At 47.1% G+C, this 20,636-nt stretch overlaps 2 protein-coding genes across 2 annotated transcripts in view; both read left to right on the forward strand.

The window, feature by feature from the left end:
* Nucleotides 1–20,636, forward strand: part of PYGM (glycogen phosphorylase, muscle associated) — a 234,100-nt gene that overhangs the window by 200,679 nt on the left and 12,785 nt on the right. The gene's annotated exons all lie outside the window — the stretch shown is intronic.
* NRXN2 (neurexin 2) overlaps nt 1–20,636 on the forward strand; it is a 468,353-nt gene that overhangs the window by 67,379 nt on the left and 380,338 nt on the right. The window contains exon 3 of the mRNA XM_060252607.1: nt 13,401–13,418. Coding sequence (XP_060108590.1) covers nt 13,401–13,418 — 18 coding nt within the window. The remainder of the gene's footprint in view (nt 1–13,400; nt 13,419–20,636) is intronic.

The raw sequence follows: 20,636 nt of genomic DNA on the forward strand, positions 1-20,636 counted from the left end.
ACAGCCCAAGGTCGGCTGCCAAGCTTACTGCCAGAAGACAGAAGGGGGGGGGGGTTGTGTCCTCTCTTCTTTCCCATGTAGCATCTCTTGGGAGCATGGTCCCAGCCCCTGGCTCACTCATATGCCTGTTGGCCACTGCCAGGCAGCAGTAGGAGAGCTCTTTTGAGAGTGCGGGAAGGAGGGGACTGGGGCAAGAGTGCAAGACCTGTGTGCTGGCAATGCCTCCCCATTCACACCCCCACTTTCTGGGCCGCGTACACGAAATGCACAGTCCAGCTGCCCTCTTGAAGGGAACATGTGACATCTCTGCAGGCCAGGACTGATTCCCTCTTCTGTCGCTGCCGAGATCTGATTGGGGGTTTTGCCGAGGCTGTGTCCCTGAATTAAAAAGAAAGGGGTGTGTGTGGAAATATTTTTAAGAGAGGGGGAGAACCCCCCCCCCCCCTTTTCATACTCTGTGCCGGAACATGCTGCATCTGAATAAAAGATGTGATTGTGCATATTTCTGTCATTCTATTTCTAGATGCGGAGAAGGCTGGAAATCCAACTCAGCCCCTTCTCCCCATTCAGTTCCTTTCCAGGAACGCAGACAGCCATGGAAGGAGAGAGGGCCTGAGGGTTTCTTGCTGGCAAGAGTGGAGCAAGCCTGCAGCTGCCCCCTCCCTGAGGATGTGGGACTCGGACCATTCTTCTGGGAGAAAGGAGAAGCTTTACACAAAATCTTGGGGGGGGGGGTGTCACCACATCCCTCCATTGCTCCTTATCCTTTCTAGCCACCTTCCTTTTGTTTGTAGTTGCCAAGATACAGGCTCACGCCAGCAGCTTCTCCTGAGCCTCCATCCCTGTTTGGTGCTTAAATAAGGGCCCAAGGAGGCACCCAGGGAATTCTTAGTGCTCCCAGTGGTTGGCACCATTGTTCTGGGCAGAGGGTTGTTCCTTTAGCTGTTGTATGATAGGCAGGCATTCCACAGGAGCAGCAACTGCATTGCCATTTTAAATCTCTTTCTACAATGAGAGAGAGAGAGAGAATGTCTCTTGGGAGGTCAGGGAGCCTTACCAGCCCTGCCAGACCCCTGATCAGTCTTTCCCATGGTCAGTCCAATGCTGCGGTCACACAGACTAAATAATGCACTTTCAATCCACTTTCAGTGCACTTTCCAACTGGATTTTGCAAGTTCACACAGTAAAATCCATTTGGAAAATGCATTGAAAGTGGATTGAAAGTGCATTATTTAGTCTGTGTGATCGCAGCCAGAGAGTATGGGCATTCATAAAAAGGCCCTAGAGCAAGCACCTCCTAGTTAAGTGGGCCAAGCCACAATCCAGTGCATTTTTAGCCACCTTCCGAGTAGCTCAGGCTTGCATATATGGCTTCCCCTTCCTCATTTTTCCCCTCACAACAACCCTGTGAAGTAGGTGAGACTGAGAGAAAATGAGTGGCCCAAGATTACCCAGCAGACTTCAGGCAGAGTGGAGATTTGAATCTGGGTCTCCCAGAACTTTAATTCAACACTCTAACCTTTACACTGAGCTCCAAAGAAAACGACTAGGGGAGGCCACACTTGCTTAATGTAAGAGCTACACAGAATAAACATCAGATGTCTAAGAGCCACAAAACATGAATGTCAGATACTTGAGAACAGGAGGGAAGGAGGAAGGGAGGAGGAAGGAAGGAAGGAAGGAAGGAAGGAAGGAAGGAAGGAAGGAAGGGAAGGAAGGAAGGATAGGAAGGAAGGAAGGAAGGAAGGAGGAAGGAAGGAAGGAGGAAAGAAGATGGGGAGGAGAGAAGTGGGAAAAGCAACTTTAACTTTAAATGCAGTGATTTAAAGAGAGAAATACCTTCTCCAAGCCCAGCCAGTGGGGCTGTGGAGGTTCAAGAGCCACACAATATGTGTGAAAGAGCCACATGTGGTTCCTGAGCCACAGTTTGGCTACCCCTGTGCTAGACTTTTGGACTTGGAAGGAGGGAGGGTTCTTCCCTGCCACTAATTCTTTCTGAACAAAACCTAACTGATGAGTCACAGCAAGGGGGGGGGGTGGGGGGGTGTATCTAAGGGCTTATAGGCCCAAGCCTCCCAGTATCCTGTTTCTAATTACGGCTAGCCCCTGTGATGACAAGATGGTGATGGGTGAAGCTGGAGAGTTTCTCTTTGGCCCTCTCTGAAAGGCTTTTCCCTTGCCCTGCCCTTTGTCTCTGGCCCAGCTGCTGTCCACGGTGCTGATGCAAGCAGACAGCCAGTTTTGTGCCTTACAGCAGGTTGGGGAAAAATAATATAGGAGAGAAGAGTGGTGAAACTCTCTTCTCCTCCCCCCCCCCCCCCAATAATTACTATGATGCTGCATGTTGTGTTGCATTCATGCTTTGCTATTAATAACATCAACTATTTTGGTTTCATTTTGTCACCAGTGTGCTGTGTGAAAGTGCCTTCCTTTCTTTGACCTTCCTTTGAAAACCAACCCCCTGGGATACATTGGAGTTGTGTACTCTGGTGCAGCCTGTAATTTGGCAGCTGAAATCTGAGCTTCCTTGGAGTGGAAATGAGGAAGCCCCTTTCCACAAAACCCAGAGACTGGGCTGAGCCTGCAAAGAGCCCACAGCTAGCAACTGGGTGGGACCCTGGGACCCTGAAGAGAGCCAAATGTGAGGGTGTGGAAATGGAGCTGGCTTTGCTATGGACCTTACTATTGTTTCTCTGCTTGAAGCAGCTTCTGCCTTCTTTTGTAGGTAATTCACACCCAGGGATAATGTGCATGCACACACACATCCCGGGGTGATTTACATTATGTGAGTGTGCAAATTGCTACTGGCTTTATTTACTGCTGAAGAGATGGGTTTCAGCATCCGGACCACCTTCAGCGAATCCCTTCCCTGCATCTTGACCGTCCCCTGCTGTTTCCATCCTGGATGCCTTTCTTGGCGACCTCAAGAAATGGAGAAAACTCCACATACGCTTTCTTGTTTTTTAAAATGAGTGGTGTTTAAGAGTCAGAGGCCAATTTTGCACTAGACCTTTAATCCTGGTTTAGCCCTGTCCCCAAGCTGACATTCTACACTAAAATCATAGAGTCGTAGTGTTGGTTTCCCTGATTCTTGTGTAGAATGTCAGTTAACGGACAGGGCTAAACCAGGATTAAAGGTCTAGTGCAAAACTGGTCTCAGTGTAGTGCTTAGAAAGTTGAACTAAAGCTAGGGCTCCCCAACGGGGTTTTGTTTTGGCGGGGGGGGGGGGTATTTTTGTATTTTGTGCATGTGCATGCATGCCTGGAAGCCATGATGACATCTGGTGACCCCTACTGGGGGCCTGGAGGATATTCAGAGTGGTGGCTGAATAAAGCCTGCCCCTGCCTCCTGACTGCTGGTATTCCTTTGGAGGTCTCCCATCCAAGTCCTTGCCAGGGTCAGCCCTGCTTATCTTCTGAGTTCTGGCAGGATCAGGCTTGCCTGGGCTATCCAGGGCAGGGTGCTTCCCAGCCGTTTTTAGCCTGCAGACACCTTTGGAATTCTGACACAAGCAGTGGGCACAATAACAAAATGGCTGCCACAGGAGGTGGAGCTAACCTCAGAATGTTAGGGAGTAATGTTATATATAACTCTAATAGTACCTGTTCAGCATTTCAGGCAGAAGGTCTGGTTAACATCATGCCTTTTAACTTGCATAGCCATTCAGAAGCCCTGCTGGGCAAAAGCCTCACTCACTTTCTAAAGCAGTTGGTGGGCACCAGGAAAAGTATCTGTGGATGCCATGGTGTCCACTAGCACCATGTTGGGGACTACTGAACTAGGCACTCAGGGAGCCAGGTTTGAATCCCCATGTAGTCCTCATGCTCACTGGGGCCAAGTCATTCTTTCTCAGCCAGCCTCTCTTGCTGGATTGTCGTGAGGATAAAATGGAAGAGGGAAAGATCAGTTTTATGTTCCTCTGTGCTCCTTGGAGGAAGGGGCCAGATAAAAACTTGATGGATAATGGCAAACTAAAGAATCTCCTGTGTGTTCCCTCCACCTATGGGCAAGGAAGCAGTAAGTCATAAGAAAAGCCATGTTGGTTCAGGCCAATGGCCCATTCAGTCCCTCTGTCACACAGTGGCCAAAAACCCAGGTGGCATCAGGAGGTCCATCAGTGGGGCCAGGACACTAGAAGCCCTTCCACTGTTGCCCCCCCACCCCACCCCAGCACTAAGAATACAGAGCATTGTTGTCCCAGTCAGAGTTTCAACAATACACTGTGGCTAATAGCCACTGATGGACCTCTGCTCCATATGTTTATCCAATCCCCTCTTGAAGCTGTCTGTGCTTGTAGTCACCCCCACCTCTTGTGGCAGTGGATTCCATGTGTTAATCACCCTTTGGGTGAAAAAGTACTTCCTTTTAATCTGTTCTAACCTGACTGAGCAGCAATTTCATTGAGTGCCCATGAGTTCTTATATTGTGAGAAAGGGAAAAAGTACTTCATTCTCTACCTTCTCTATCCCATGTATATTCTTGTAAACCTCTATCATGTCACCCCTCAGTCATTATTTCTCCAAGCTAAAAAGCCCCAAGCACTTTAACCTTCCTTCAAGACAGTGTGTGATTGCAATAAAAAAAAGGCCAACGCCATGCTGGGAATTATTAGGAAAGGAATTGAAAACAAATCAGCCAGTATCATAATGCCCCTGTATAAATCAATGGTGCTGTCTCATTTGGAATACTGTGTGCAATTCTGGTCACCGCACCTCAAAAAGGATATTATAGCATTGGAAAAAGTGCATATATATATAAAAAATTTTGGCCACTGTGTGATACAGAGTGTTGGACTGAATGGGCCATTGGCCTGATCCAACATGGCTTCTCTTATGTTCTTATGTTCATAGGGAAAATGTTCCAACCCTGAGCTGGGTTTCCAGACTTGTCCATTTCTCCTTTCAGTAAAGGCCCCTGAGTGGAAGTGGGAAGAAGGGGTAGAACCCACTGTCTGCCCCCCACCTCATCCTAGAGTTGTGGGGAAGGGGAGGCATGGCTGGAGCCCAGAAGCCATGAATGCACACATGCATGGGCAAACACAGAGACTGAGAATTTTAAATTTAGGAGGGGAGAGTAACAGGAAGGCGAATGTGGGTTGCTGTTCCCCTGGATCTAAGGGCATGGTCTGGGGCTTGTGGCATGGAAATCTTCACCCACTACCCACTGACATCCTCCTTGCAGACCGTCTTGCCCTGGTGGCTGTCACCGTTGTCTCAGATGCTCTCTTCTGGTCCTTTTCCTTATGCTGCTGAATGTCTGTATATGCTCATGAGCAGTGCAAGAGATCTTTACAGGTAACTGAGATGCCAAGGACCCTCAGTAGTAGCAGAGGAAAGGGAGAGTGGTCAGAGTGCCCTTTGAAGGTGGAGGCGGGGGGGGGGGGGGAGACCTGGATTCAGATGGCTGGCAGCTGGAGTGCTTTGTCTAGTTCCCTGCTGAGGAGTTCAGGCTTCCTTTTCTGCCTTCTAGCTCTGAGCAATGTCTGATGTTTGCACCATCAAAGCAGTGCTGTCAGGTGAGGAACAGCTGGCAAAGGTTTGGCTAGGTTGGGGCTTGCCGGGTGGATTCTGCTTGCAGGTCCTCGGAGCCTTTGATATCTGCACTGTGATGCAGACCATCTCTTCCCGCCCTCCTTGCCCATCATTGCAAGGTGGGTGAAGAAAAAGCAGGCATTTCTGTACAACTGATTCACAGGTGGACTTTATTTCCTTTTAAAATCAATAAATGGGACTTTGCTTCAGTCTTCCCCTCTAAGAGATACATGTGAGTGGTGGAGCTCCATAATCAGAGACAGAAAATCTCTGTGCACCCTGACCTGGATGGCCCAGACTAGTCCGATCTCCTTAGATCATTAAGCAGAAGCTAAGTAGGTTTGGCCCCAGATAGTATTTGGATGGGAGACCACCAAGGAAGTCACCATGCAGAGGGAGGCAATGGCAAACTGTCACTGAATGTCTCTTGCCTTGAAAACCCTATGAGGTTGCCCTGGTTTGGATAGCCCAGGCAAGCCTGATCTTGCCAGATCTTGGAAGTTAAGCTGGGCTGACTCTGGCAAGTACTTGGTTGGGAGATCTCCTTGGAATACCAGCAGTCAGGAGGACAGCAATGAAGATCCTGTGAATTTAGGGGAGAAGTTTGTGAATTTCCTGCATTGTGCAGGGGGTTGGACTAAATGACCCTAGAGGTCCCTTCCAACTCTATGATTCTAGGGGCAGGCTTTATTCAGCTTTATTCATGACTCTTGCAAGTTCTTGGATTAGAGATCTCCTTGGAATACTAGCAGCCAGGAGGACAGGGGCAGGCTTTATTCAGCCATCTCCCTGAATATCCTCCAGACCCCAGCAGGGGCCAGTCACCAGAAGTCACCATGACATCCCAGTGCACACACACACGAATACAATACAAAAATATTAACAACTAACTAGAAAACCCTACAAGGTCACCAGAAGTTGCTTGCAACTTGATGGCATTTTACACACACACACAAACCTCTGTGCATTTGAGGCAACAACAGGGCAGGCCTTAGAAGGGTGTAATTCTGCAGAAGATTGCAGCAGAAATTGGGTCAGGTGGTCAGCCTCCCCAGAGGAAATGTACTGGCATATAAGAGTATTGGTAGGAGTGATATCCGCCCACCCCAAAACGCAACCAATCATGGGTACACCATATGACCACTGAGTAACACAAAGGTCCTGTAGGCCTATCAATGGCTACTTGTCATGGTGCCGGAAGGGAAACTCCATATCTAGTGGCAGAAAGCCTCTACCAGTGCTAGAAGGGATCATTGGGGCAACTTTGGCCACTGTGCCCTTCCTTCTGGCCCCGCAGGGCAACTGGCTGAGGCCTCTGTGTAAGATAGGATGCTGGACTAGATGGACCACTGGTCAGAATCCAGCAGGGCTCTGCTTACATTCTTACATGGTAGATGGGGTCAGTAGTGTAAAATTCTAACTAAAAAGTAAAGGTGTGTGAAGCTTCAATAATAAGGAAAGGCCAGAAAGCCATGCCTATCAAGATAAATAAGTGATTTCGTTCAAAATATTAGCTTGAAAAAGAACCTGCCTCCTCACCCAGCAGTGCTATAAAACCCTGAACTGCAAATTCAGCTCCGAGAGATGGCTGTGTGTTTGGATCAAGGGTGTCTGCGTGTGCGCTCAGTGCAACTAATGGGGCCTCGGGAAAATTAGTCAAGGTGTTGACAGCAGGGGTTTTAAAGAGGCTTGCAAACAGGTCCGATGGAGGTTTGTAATCAGAATTTAAAATATGAATCCTGTTGGCCTGAAAGCATAAACCAATAAATCGAATGGATTAAGCCATTAATCACCAACAAGACATGTGCATTTTTAATTGTCCCTGGATAATAATGGCTGATAATAGCTCCGCTCTCAGGATCCTTTTATGCTTTGGTCTGCCTCCATTCTTAAGAAGTACACACAGTTTATCACGGTCATGCATCACAGAGGAAGGGTGCTCCAGGCAAGCTCAGAAGCACTCTTGTTGTTAGCATTGTGTGTTATTGGTCCTTACTTGGTGGACACGGAAAAGGTCATGTAGATCTGTGAAGTGGGCGTGGCTGTCCATTGCAAAAGAGAAAAAGAATCCTTTCTTTACTGACTTGCTTTATTTGTGTCTGCCTTTCTTTTTAAAACAAGGAGGATTACAAAATTGAACAAGATGCAATAACAATTATATTACATATATTATAATCGTGCTGCTGGTGGAAAGTGACTTACGGCAACCCTGTGGGGTTTTTAAGGCAAGAGGCATTCAGAGGTGGTTTGCCATTGCCTGCCTCTGTCTTGTGACCCTGCTATTCCTTGGAGGTCTCCCATTCAAATACTAGCTAGGGCCAGTTCTGCTTAGCTTGGGCTATTCAGCTCAGGGCATTGTAATATTGCCCATATGTTTTATAATCTGGCACATCTAAAGATCGAAAGGCCTCACTGACTGACTCGCTCATAGAGCATCAGCATTGTTAGGCTCATTGCATATGATCTGAAATTTGATGCACGCATAATTCAAGACTCCCTGACTACAAGACAAATTGAAAATGGAGGGGAGGGGGCGTGCTCAGAATGGCTAAGGTAATTCCTAACGGCTGAAGTATTTCCAGGCCATCTAGAAAGCTGAAATCCAGATTTCTCCAAGGTACATTGATTCCCAAAAGAGTCAGAAAATGGGATGTTTTTGCCCCATGGATCCAAAAACGTGGCATGAAGCTCACTATAACAAACACTGGTGACAGTTCCAATACTGAGTCAGCCAAGCTGTCACTGGGCCTCTGGTGCTTCCATTTTTGGGAGGTCTTTGAATGAGACATCCTTAGTAGGGTTGCCAAGTCCAATTCAAGAAATATCTGGGGACTTTGGGGGTGGAGCCAGGAGACTTTGGGGGTGGTGCCAGGAGACATTAGGGGTGGAGCCAAGATCAAGGCTGTGACAAGCATAATTGAACTCCAAAGGGAGTTCTGGCCATCAAATTTAAAGGGATGGCACACATTTTTAATTCCTTCCTTCCATATGAAATAATGAAGGATAGGGGCACCTTCTTTTGGGGCTCATAGAATTGGACCCTCTGGTCCAATCTTTTTGAAACTTGGGGAGTATTTTGGGGAGAGGCACTAAATGCTATACTGAAAATTTGGTGCCTCTACCCCAAAAAACAGCCCCCCCCAGATACCCGCGGATCAATTCTCCATGATTTTCTATGGGAATAAATCTCCATAGGGAATAACGTGGTTCCCAGCAGACATTTTCCTCCCCTCCCCCCACTTTCAGATGACCCTGAAGCGGGGGGAGGGCTGTTTCGCTCCTACATTCTCCTCTCGTCTGCTCAGTTGTCTCCTCTCCGTGGGCCAAGCAAGAGAGTGAGCCAGTGAGTAGATTTGGGGGGGTGGGGGCAGCCATTTCTATCAACTGCCCACTATCTGTTTTGCGACTTGCCTCTTTGACCACTGTCAGTGGGTGGCAACATTAGGACCAGCCCTGACCTGGATAGCTCAAGCTAGCCTGATTTTTATCAGATCTTGGAAGCTAAGCAGGGTCAGCCCTGGCTAATATTTGGATGGGCAACCTCCAAGGAATACCAGGGGTGTGATGCAGAGGTAGGCAATGGCAAACCACCTCCAAAATGTTTCTTGCCTTAAAAACAAGTCTAGCTCACCACCTAGTGGTGCATTATGCTAAGAGAACTAGAACTTCTGGCTGCCAGACAATCTTAGGATCTCCTGGCTATACTACACATACGGATGTAAAATAATTATAATTATTATAAGAGCAGGACTCAAGGGCTTCTTCTGCCACCTAGCCCAGGAAGTGGATCTTGGTGGGTGTCCAACAGTGCCAACCTCTGATGCCAGTACCATGTTTAAGGCTTTGTGGGAAAGGCTCTGGCAGCCAGAAGAATAGATGTATGCTTGAGAAATGCAAGAGTCATTTCTTAGTGGAGCTGCTGGAAAGATTAAGATCTGCAGTTTCTGTAAAGGTATAGAATAATAAGGAGGAAAGAGCTTCCCCTCTCTGACTTTGCCTATAACAGTGAGGGGGTAAGTTGGTGGCAGCTACCTCAAGGGCTTTGCGTGGGTGCATGTGCTGCCTCCTTTTTCTGGTGACCAAGAACAGGGACAATTGGGCACGGTGGGTAGTGAGGTGGAGCTGCTCTCTCCACCCTCAGGCAGATCCTCAAAGCGCCGAGCTCCAGCAGAGATGTCCTATGGGAGGAGAGGGAAATGGGCTTCAGTTGGGTGAGGAAAGAGACCTGAGACCAATTCCTGCTCCTGGAAATATTGTAAACTACAAGATGGATACTGTTGAGGGTGAGGCACTGGATGTAGGGCTCCCACCACCCCTTACCCAATGCCTTCCCTTCTTTTCAGCCTCAAAGCAAGCCTTGGCCGTGGAAGTCACGTGTTGCAGACAGTTAAATGCTCCAAGACACCATGAGAACAGAATGTATGCACACACCCCATTCTCCAACTTTAAGGGGTGGTGGTTTAAATGCATAGTTTTGCTATATACTTCAAGAGCATCCCATTATTTTTATTTACTTTATTTATACCCTCACTTTCACCCCAGTGGGGACCCAGAGAGGTTTAACCTCATTCTCCTGGTTTATCCTCACAACAACCCTGTGAGGTAGCTTAGGCCAAGAGTGTGTGACTGGGCACAAGGTAGCCCAGCAGGCTTCCATGGCATGAGTGGGGATTTGAACCTGGACTGTGGTGATTCTAGTCCAACATTTAACCACTATACCACACTGACTCTCGGATAGCTGGAATTTCCTCTCCCTAGTGTTCTTTGGGCACCCAGCCAATCCTTATTTGGAACACTCTGTTTGGAAATTAGGGATGGGGGGTTATGTTTCAGAGGGTAGCCTTGTTGGCCTGTTGTAATACAGTTAGGTTTTGAATCCAATAGTACCTCAGAGACCAACAAGAGTTTCAGGGTATGAGCTTTCAAGAGTCAGTGCTCCCGTCGACAGATGCAAATTACGTGCTTGTCTTGTATTCATTTGGTGATTGACTCAGTCGTAGGAGCATCAGGCCAGTTCCTCACTAGCTGGTGCTTCATGCCTGGACTTCTGCTTTCCACAGTTCAAGTAATCAATTCTCCACCAGTTGCTGCATGAGCACATTTTGATCCACGGCTCCTTCCCTTGCAGCTTCCGGATCTCTAAAAAAAAACAAGAGCAGGAAGCCATGAGGGAAATTGGAGGGAACTGTGAATCAAAATGCCCTGTGCAGCAACTGGTAGGGAAATGACTGCTTGAGCTGGGGAAAGCAGAAGCCCAAAAGGTGGAGCAACTGCTAGTGAAAAATCAGTTTCGGTGTATTTGGAGTACTTCCCTCTGAGGTTGTAGTATGGTGCAGTTCTCACCAAAGACTCCCCAGTCTCTAGAAGTATCTGAACAAGGTAACAACCAATACTCCCTCTAAGCTGTGGAGTCTTGTGAGCAAAAATTCTACTTTGTGAGCTACTGGCATTAAAGTTGCGAGCTACTGCATAAATTTCTTTGCTCTGGGGCCACTTTTTCTGTGTTTAAGACAAAAATGTGTGACTTAGGGGCTAAAAAACTGTGAGCTAGTTCACACTAACTCAACTTAGAGGGAACACTGGTAATAACTCTCAAAAATGGGAAGACTTGAAACTTTCCCACAAAATAATTGTCCCCACAGTTTCTACAGATTTGAAATTTGTCATGCTTTTAGTCTCAGGTTTGGTGTATGCATGTAACTTGGGCTTTTTTGTAGAAAAAGCCCAGCAGGAACTCCTTTGCATATTAGACTACACCTTCTGACGTCACCAACATTTCACTCAGGCTTTTTTGCAGAAAAAGCTCAGCAGGAACTCATTTGCATATTAGGCCACACCCCCTGACACCAAGCCAGCCAGAACTGTGTTTCTGTGAGTCCCTGCTTAAAAAACAAGAACAGCTGGCGTATAACTTTTCCACAAGTTAATTTTTGTTTTATTTGCAATACCTTTTTACTTGGGGAAGCATTAAAAATGGGACTCCTCTCCTCAGCTGTCTGCAGTGGGTACAGCCCATGAAGTCACCTCAGAATTAATACTACCTTATTTTGCTGCATGACCTCAGGCATCGTGATTACTGTGTTTTGAAGGATTTGTGTCCCTCCAAACAGGGAGCTCAAAGTGTATCTGCAATCACTCAAGCTACTCTCAGAAAGCCCAACACACACTGATTACAAGAGAAGACTAAAAGGGAAACATTCACAAGCCCTAGAAATGGAGCTGGGAAGGGATGGAGGTGGAGGAAGGATTCCTCATGTAGTTATGATTCTGAACTTTATTATACATATAGCCCAAACTTTCCTGAGTGTGGTGTTCATGCTGGAGAGTCTGGGAGTAGGGATGGGCATGTACCACATTTTTGTGGTTCATTTCCATTAGTGCCCAAACCACAAAATGCTACAAAACAGGAGGTTGGTTTGTAAACAGAACCCGTTTGTAGCAGTTTGTGATCCCTGTTTTCTGCTCCCTGCTGCTTTACAGGGGGAGAAGAAGGCAGGGGTTTCCCTGTAAAAAGCAGCAGGGAGCAGAAAGCAGGAGTTTAAATGGCTCAGAGCCATTTAAAACCCTGCTTTCTATTTTGCAGAAACAGCCATGGACTGCTTTAAAATTCATGGAAGGTCATGGCAGCTCTTCAGGTTGCAAACCATGAACTAGCAAAAATTCATCACAAACTTACTTTCAGTTGCTGGTTAGGGGCCATCTCTACTTGGGAGTTCTAGTTATCTAAACCTGTCCTCTCTACCATTTTCCTCCTCCTATACCCAGTTCCTGTGTGTGTGTTTTGCTCTGGTAGGTGTTTGCCACTCTGCTTTGTGTTGTGTGCACCATGATGAAAACCTGGCTTAGGCTGTGAGCTGACTGAGGTATGGTCTGGTGCATGGCTCAGTCATGATGCACGCTGCCCCTTGGGATGGTTCTGGAGAAGGGGGTAAGAACATAAGGAGAGCCCTGATGGATCAGATCAGTCGTCAACTGGTTCCTCTGGATGGCCAACAACAGGTCATAGATTTGAGGCCTTTCCCTGATGTTGTCTCCTGACACTGGGATTCAAAGGCTGACTACCTCTGAATGTGGATGTTCCCCTCAGTTACCATGGCCAGTAGCCACTGATAGAGCTGTCCTCCATAAATCTATCTAATCCCCTTTTAAAGCTGTCTGTTCCTTGGCCATCACGACATCCTCTGGCAGCAAATTCACATTTTAATCACTCTCTGTGTAAAGAAATAATGGGTAACGATGCCTCTGGGATGCTGTTGTACATATACATGCATGAAGCTGAGAAGCATGCAGGTGCACCACAAGAAGTTTCAGTACCGTCATAAGACATGAGGAACAGACCCAGGACATATCACGCACAAGTGGAACAGTTTCAGCAGGCTTTGGACAACTGCCTCAGTTCACAGTGGCCCATGGGGCAGTGACTTCACCTTGCTTCATGTTAATGCTTCCTTTGTCTGTACAAAGCCAGTTTGGTGTAGTGGTTAAGTGTGTGGACTCTTATCTGGGAGAACCGGGTTTCATTCCCCATTCCTCCACTTTCAGCTGCTGGAATGGCCTTGGGTTAGCCATAGCTCTGGCAGAGGTTGTCCTTGAAAGGGCAGCATCTGGGAGAGCTCTCTCAGCCCCACCCACCTCACAGGGTGTCTGTTGTGGGGGAGGAAGATAAAGGAGATTGTAAGTCACTCTGAGTCTCTGATTCAGGGAGAAGGGCGGGGTATAAATCTACAATTCTTTTTCTCTTCTTCTTCTTCTACAGCTGTCTCTCCCCACCCCAACCCCATAGTTTGTTTGCCAGACAATACCCTCAGTATGACTGACTTTCTTTTTCTCTCTTTCTTCCCTAACTATGTCTTGCTGGATCCCTTTAGAAGAACTCACAATGGAAGGTGAGTACACCTTGTCTCTTTGCACTCTGACACCAGTGCTTTGTATAATTTCTAAGGGGTGGGGTGGGATGTGCTGCTGGGGTCTGCAGAGGTTGCTGTGACTTGCAAATACTTGTCTCTTGGAATGGGACTTTTTTGCTGTTTTGCAGCCTCCCCCATATAGGACCTGAAGTGTGCTCCACAGTGTTTGAGGGGCATCATTCTCTTGGGGGAAGGGGCTGCCCGTCCTTTCATTTTGTGCATAGTACTGAGGAGTGTCTCTATGGATCCTTCCTTTGGGGTTGCTGAGGTTTTGGGAGGGCATCTTCATGCAAGCGAGCAGAGGATTTAACTCACCAAATCTTACTCTTCAATATGTATCTTAAAGTATATATCAGAGTATGGAAGTGCTGTGGCAGAAGAGGGAAAGGTGCGCAAAACATTCTGCAACATGTTACTTTCCCCTCCTCTTGGAGAAAAGAACTTCCTGGTGATCCCTGGCCCAAAGGATATCCAGCTGTCCTCAACCAGAGCAGGGCTTTTTCAGTTCTGGAACTCTCTGCCTAATGACATCTGTGCCTTGTGGGACCTAAAACAGTTCTGCAGGGCCTGTAAGACAATCACACACACTAAATATTGCACTTTCAATCCACTTTCAGTGCCATTTCCAACTGGATTTTGCTGGTTCACAAAGTAAAATCCAGTTAGAAAGTGCATTTAAAGTGGATTGAAAGTGCATTATTTAGACCGATTTCGCACTAGGCTTGTTCTAGGTGGAGAGCCCTTTTGCCCTCGGCGCTTCTCTCTGTTTTTGCACAAGCTGCCCCGGAGCTGCGAGTTGGCGCGCTGCTTTTCTGTGGCAAGCAGAAACCACTTGTAAGACGATCTCACTTGCACCAACTCGCAGCTCCAAAGCAGCTTGTGCAAAAACAGAGAGAAGCACTGGGAGCAAAAGGAACAAGCCTAGTGCGAAATCGGTCTTAGTGTGTGTGATCACAGCCAGAGATGGCTTGCCCGTCCTATGGTTGAGGACTGCAACAGTTTACCATCAAGTCTGACCTCCCTATGTATCCTCCACCGAGGGAGGATATGTAATGTCTAACGCCATCTGATCAGTTTTGATTACTGCTGGTTTATTGTTTTAAATTTTAATATGTATATATATATTGTATTTATTAGAATTGTATTTGTAAATTGTTGTTAACCGCCCTGAGCCCTCTTGGGGGAAGGACGGTATAGAAATAAAAAATAAATATACCAAACCCTTCCAATTGTGAGCTAAGCTGGGGGGCTCACAGGAGATAGCTGTTTGCCATAGCTGCAATTCAGCATCTTTTCCCTCTGATGCTGCCAGATCAGTAGGTGGCATTTTGGGGAGACCATTGCTGGTCAGTTGCATTATGACAAAGGGCATGGAGGCCAGGGGAAGGACATTCTTTTTAAAGTGCCAAAATGTTTCTCTCCTCCTCCATCTAGAATGACCCAGTGTTCTGGGGGAAGAGGGACTGGGGCAGGCTTCCCCTCCCACACACACACACACTCATTTCTATCTCCAATCACTTGAAGAGATTGGTTTGTTTCACTTGGGAAAGAGAGCCTTGGTGTACCCTCAACAGACAGCTGACTCGCTGCCAGTTGGTGGCCTCTCTGGTATACCATCGTATTTGAAAATACTAAAACTGTGTGCTTTGAGACACCAGAGGTGGGAAAGGACTGTTGCTTCCACAGCAGAATTCACTATGGAATGAAATGCATGTCTGTGTTTATACAAGCAGGACTGGTTTTCCAGTGAGTCTGCAAGAAGGAGTTGCATTAGGGAATAGATTCAAGAGAGGACCCTGTTTTTCCTACCTCCCGTCTCCATCTGTTTGGTCTTAAGATAAGGGAACCCCAGAGATGGAAGAGCATGTGTGGTTTCGGCTCAGTGCTGCAGATGGGAAAATATTTGGGGCCTGTGTGTGTGTGTGGCAGTATGCAGCTGACTGTGGTCAAAAAGGCACATTTGGGATCACCACCAATGAAGAGGTGAAAATCCTTCCCCTGTTATGAAATATTTTCTTAAGCCCAAAGTACAGCAGGCACTGTACAAAATACCAGAGTCGTAGAGTTGATGCATGGGGTGGGGGGCTGCTTCTCATCTTCTCCATGAGTCTGAATTTCACAAACTTCCCCCGTATTCTGATCTTCAGGTTCCAGCTGTGTCCCAGCCCTCCTTGCTGTCTCCCTTTTCAAAGGAGCAGCTGAGCATCTTTGGACATTTTGGATGGGGAGGAGAAAGGAGAGACTTCTTTAGGGTAGGGATGGTGGAGCATAGTGCCCCAGCTGTGAAGCACTTGGTGGGTGTGAGAAACATTACACTATAACTGATGGTCTATAAGGATTTTGCAAACACCAACTGAGAATCCCATGTGGATTTTCAGTCTCACTATAACATTTTCTACATCTGTTCTTCTGCTGTATCAAGTCCATAGATACTCTTTGAAACTCAGAGCAATGCAAGCAAATCTCAGGCTGTGTGACACGTTTGTGCGTGATAGGCCACTTTGATGCTGCACACATTTAAATGAACGGTCTTTGTTTTGGAAGAACTTTGGAAAACCTGCACTTTTGTGAGAATGATAAAATGCATGAAAGGATTCTCTGGTTTGGTCACAGAAGAATAATTCACAGCACTCTTTGGCTGGTAGATGTGACAGTTAAAGAGGGAGCCAACCCCAGTGCCAGATGGGACCGGTCTAGAGACAACAGCCTCTGTGCCCAGATGCTCAGCTGAGTGTGCTTCTCTTTTGCACCCTCAGTCACATCAGCTGAGCTGCTCCCCACCCACAATCATTGCTTTCCTTCTGGTTAGAAGAAATAGCTAGTGGAGAACAGTGCCGGCCCAAGGGCATGTGGCACCACAGGCAGGCTCCCCCTGCCACTGCCCCCTCCCTCTACAGCTCTGCAATGCAACGCCGTGCTCCGTCACCCCCCCATCAGAGCGCGCAGTGCCTTGGTGCTGCGCCAACCCCTTCCCTTCCCATCCCTTCCGCTCCGCTTCCCCTTCGCACAATCAAAGCGTGCCGCGCCTGGGCCATACTGGCTGCAATTCAGTGTGCATCTTCAAAGAATGCACGGGAGGAAGAAATCTGAATGAAATCTCCCACGTGTTCTTCAAAGAAGGATAAGATGCACACTGTGTTGCAGCTGGTACAGCCCAGGCGTGGCACACTCTTATTGCACCGGGGGGGGGGGGAGGAGGCAGAGCGGAAGGGACAGGACAGGAAGGGGAGGGAGGGGGTGGTGGCAGCAGCGGCAGGCAGGGGAAGCAGGCAAACTGGGCTCTTGCCTAGGGCACTGGGATGTGGGAGCCCAATTTGGCCCCCCTCCCGGTGCCCTAGGCAAGCACCTAGTTTGCCTAGTGAGTGAATCTATTTGTGTAAAGCAATGGTCTCCAACTCATGGGTCATGGTGCTAAGATGGGTAATGGAGCCCCCACTCCAGGGTTCCAAACCCTCCTTATCCGCTGTTGTTTTTATGCTGCTTGGAAGCCTGCACATTCATTCACAATGCTCTGCTGCTAGTGCCAGTTTGGTGTAGTGGTTAAGTGCATGTATTCTTATCCGGGAGAACTGGGTTTGATTCTCTACTTCTCCAAATGCAACTGCTGGAGTGATCTTGGGTCAGTCACACATCTGTCATAGCTGTTCCTCTCAAGAGCAGTTTCTATCAGAGCTCTCTCAGCCCTAGCTGCCTCACAGAGGGTGTCTGTTGTGGGAAGGTGAAGGGAAAGGAGATTGTAGACCACTCTGAGACTCCCAAGTGAAGCGTGGGGTATAACTCCAATCTCCCCCCTTCCCCTCCCCTCCTCCTCCTCTGCTTGATATGCACAGGCTAAGTGCAGGAAATGTGCATATTAGGCCACACCCAATGTCACCATTGTTTCACACAGGGCTTGTTTGTAGAAAAAGTCCACCAGAAACTCATTTGCATATTAGGCCACACCCTCTGACACCAAGCCAACTGGAACTGTGTTCCTCTGCATTCCTGCTTTTAAAAAAAAAAGCCCGGGCTAAGTGCAACATGTCTCTTGCCTTTCTTTGAATGCTCACTTTGAGGAGCAGCAGCATGATGCTCTGGCAGGTTGAGACATATTCTCCAGTTCTATTTTCCTCTTCTGTCTTTCTTTCCAGCCAGCACACACTAGCCACTTTCCACCTCAAGTTCACCTCCAATATTTGCCTTGTTCCTTTGGCTGGGTTCCTGTCTCAGTCTCCATAGGCCCAATCCTTTTCTTGTTTTTCATCATGGTACATGTCCCAGTGCACACTCAGCTTGTGCTTCCTGTCTCCAGGTTCTCAATTAGCAGTCCAGGGTCCTCCCCCATCCCGACACTAGTGAGGTTATTTCACTGGCTCCTCCTCTTCCTGTCACATGACTATGACATCATGTGATTTCCTGTTGCTTGCAGCTCAGTGGGGCCCATGATGTGGTTCTAGGTTGAGAGATGTTGATGACAAGCAGTGCAGAAGATTAGTAAAGGCCACTTGTGTTCTATAAGCAGAGATACTCATCCCTGGCCACTGCTGGGAATCCTTATGCACTGTCCTCCGTCTGCCTCCCAGCCTGACATTTTGTGCTTTAGAAGTGGAAAATAATTTCCTGCATTTCACTGTTGTGTCATGTGTGTGTGGCTGGGCTTGTTTTTGAACTGGATGGATGGCCCAACATGTGCCCTTTTCACTCTTCTAGTAATTGGGGATATTGAGTTACACATTTACCAAAGACCATGTTCCTGTCCAGAGAGGATGTACTTAAGACTTTAAAATAAATAAATAAAAGTAAACTCACAAGTATTTACATACATGCCTTTCTTCCAGGCATCCTAAGGCCCAAGGTGGGTAAGAACAAAACAATTTAATAAAACATCACAGTAATAACAAGATTAAAAACATTTTGTTCCCCAACCAGCAGGGTATTCCCCCTCATCTCTTCTATTTAGAAGGAGACACATACCACTATCCCAGTGTCAAACTTGTGTGTGTCTTTTAGCTATGTGCATGTCAAATTTCAGCTTCTTTAGCTAAGTGGGAAAACTCCCATGTATCCAAAGCGCACCTACAAAACGGCTGACGATCTTATTGTGGGCCTGATAATCACCGCAGTTTGGTATTTCAAGAGAGCAAGCTTACGCATCTACCCAGAAGTAGGTTCCGTCACAAGCAAGTGCTACAACTGCTGCTTGTCTCCCTTAATTATTTCTGTGTTCTTTGCACATCTGCGGACATCAGTTTGTTGGAATAAACACATCTGTTAGCTTGTTGGCAGTCAATTTAGAGAAGGATGTGGGCATGGCCTGAAACTCTGGAGAGCCACTACTAGTCATGAGTACACAGTATTGAATGAGGTGGATTAAGCATGCAGCTGAATCATTCTGCGTAGGGTCTGACCTCTGTGTCAGGCTTGAAAATAGCCAAGTCAAACCATGCACTGACACGCTGGGGGTTCTCTATGTACACAGGGGATTCCCCAGGTGGGGAGAAAAGTATGGCCTTGTAAACCAACCAAAAGAAAAAGCACCTTCTCCCCAAATCCACCTGCTTTGTAAGGACTGAGTATGAGCACAGAATGAGGCTATGACTCAATGGCACAGCTGCTGCTATCCAGCCCTGACCTGGATATCCCAGGTTAGCCAATCTCATCAGATCCTGGAAGCCAAGCAGGGTTGGCCCTGGCTAGTATTTGGAAGGGCAACCTCCCAGGAATAACTGGGATGCAATTCAGAGGCAGGCAACGGCAAACCACCTCTGAAATGTCTCTTGCCTTAAAAACAAGTCTAGCTCACCATCGAGTGGTGCATAACGCTAACTGAGCTAGAACTTTGGGCTGCCAGACTATTTTAGGATCTGGCTATACTGCACACGCTGCCATATGATAATTATAATAATTGTTAGAGCTGCTGCTTGGTTTGCAGGAGGTCCCATGTGAAAGACCTCTACTAGAGACCCCAGACAACTGCTGCCTGTCAGAACAGAATATACTGACCTTGATGGACCAAGAGTCTGATTTAGTATAAGGCAGCTTCATGCGTTCATGTGACTACATAATCCCACCGAGCTGGCTCTGGACTCAGACTCAGAAGCCCCAGAAGAGAAATTAAGGTTAAACAGATACAAATCTAAGGGCCTATTACTAAGAACAATGTGGAACATAAACATATAAAGAAAAAGAAGAGGAGATTGGATTTATATCCCACCCTTCACTAGCCAAAAGGAGTCTCAGAGCGGCTTACAGTCTCCTTTCCCTTCCACTCCCCACAACAGACACCCTGTGAAGTAGGTGAAGCTGAGAGAGCTCTGACAGAAACTGCTCTTGAGAGGAACAGCTGTGTTGTGACTGACTCAAGGTCACAATAGTAGGTGCATGTAGAGGAGTGAGAAATCAAATCCGGTTCTCCCAGATAAGAGTCCCAGTGCACTTAACCTCTACATGAAGCTGGCTCTCTGTCTAAAATACATGTATTTATTACAGGATAATTTAAAAAACAGTTACGGACCCAACTACAACCTCGATACAAGATAAAATTGTACAATGTACACAAATAGAACCTAATGCAACCTGATGCATTTTGATCTAACTGGCCTTCTTTAGTGGTCAAGCATAAATAGTATACCTAGGCTCAGTATTGCAATAGTGATACAAATAGTTATTCAATGTAGGACCGAGAAGGAGTTTATCATTATAATCAATGATGTAAGGCATAGGAGTATTATGGCGGCCTCATATGCTATCACCTTGTGTCATAATCAGGTGCATATAACCTGGATTAGTATTTCAATTATATGTCTTCTTATTTTGGCCCAGGTGATACAATCTCAAAAGCAATGCAGAGCCAATGCACCATAAAGGTGAGTCCTGCTGCTTGCTCACCTGCCCTGTTCTCCCATCTGCAGCAATGGGGATTGTGATCCAGGTGGGCCTGATCCCTGATGGTACATTGGCTTTGTTTTCATAATCTACCAGTTCACGTCAGAATTTTCTGCCCTCTCCCACTGGTTTCCTAAAATATTAAGAATGATCAGTATATGTCAGCATTCACTGGTGTTTGGCATTTACTATAATGAGTGTGTGTGTAATGAGTTTGTGTGTGGGGGGCTGCAAGCTTTTCTTTGGGGTGGGTGTAAGCTTTTCTTTGCATGCACACAAACACGCCAGTTTTCCTCTCTGCTCCTGGCAATTTCCTGGCCTTGTCCACAATCG

Source organism: Heteronotia binoei, chromosome 1 (assembly GCF_032191835.1).
Source record: "Heteronotia binoei isolate CCM8104 ecotype False Entrance Well chromosome 1, APGP_CSIRO_Hbin_v1, whole genome shotgun sequence".
Taxonomy (NCBI): Eukaryota; Metazoa; Chordata; class Lepidosauria; order Squamata; family Gekkonidae; genus Heteronotia; species Heteronotia binoei.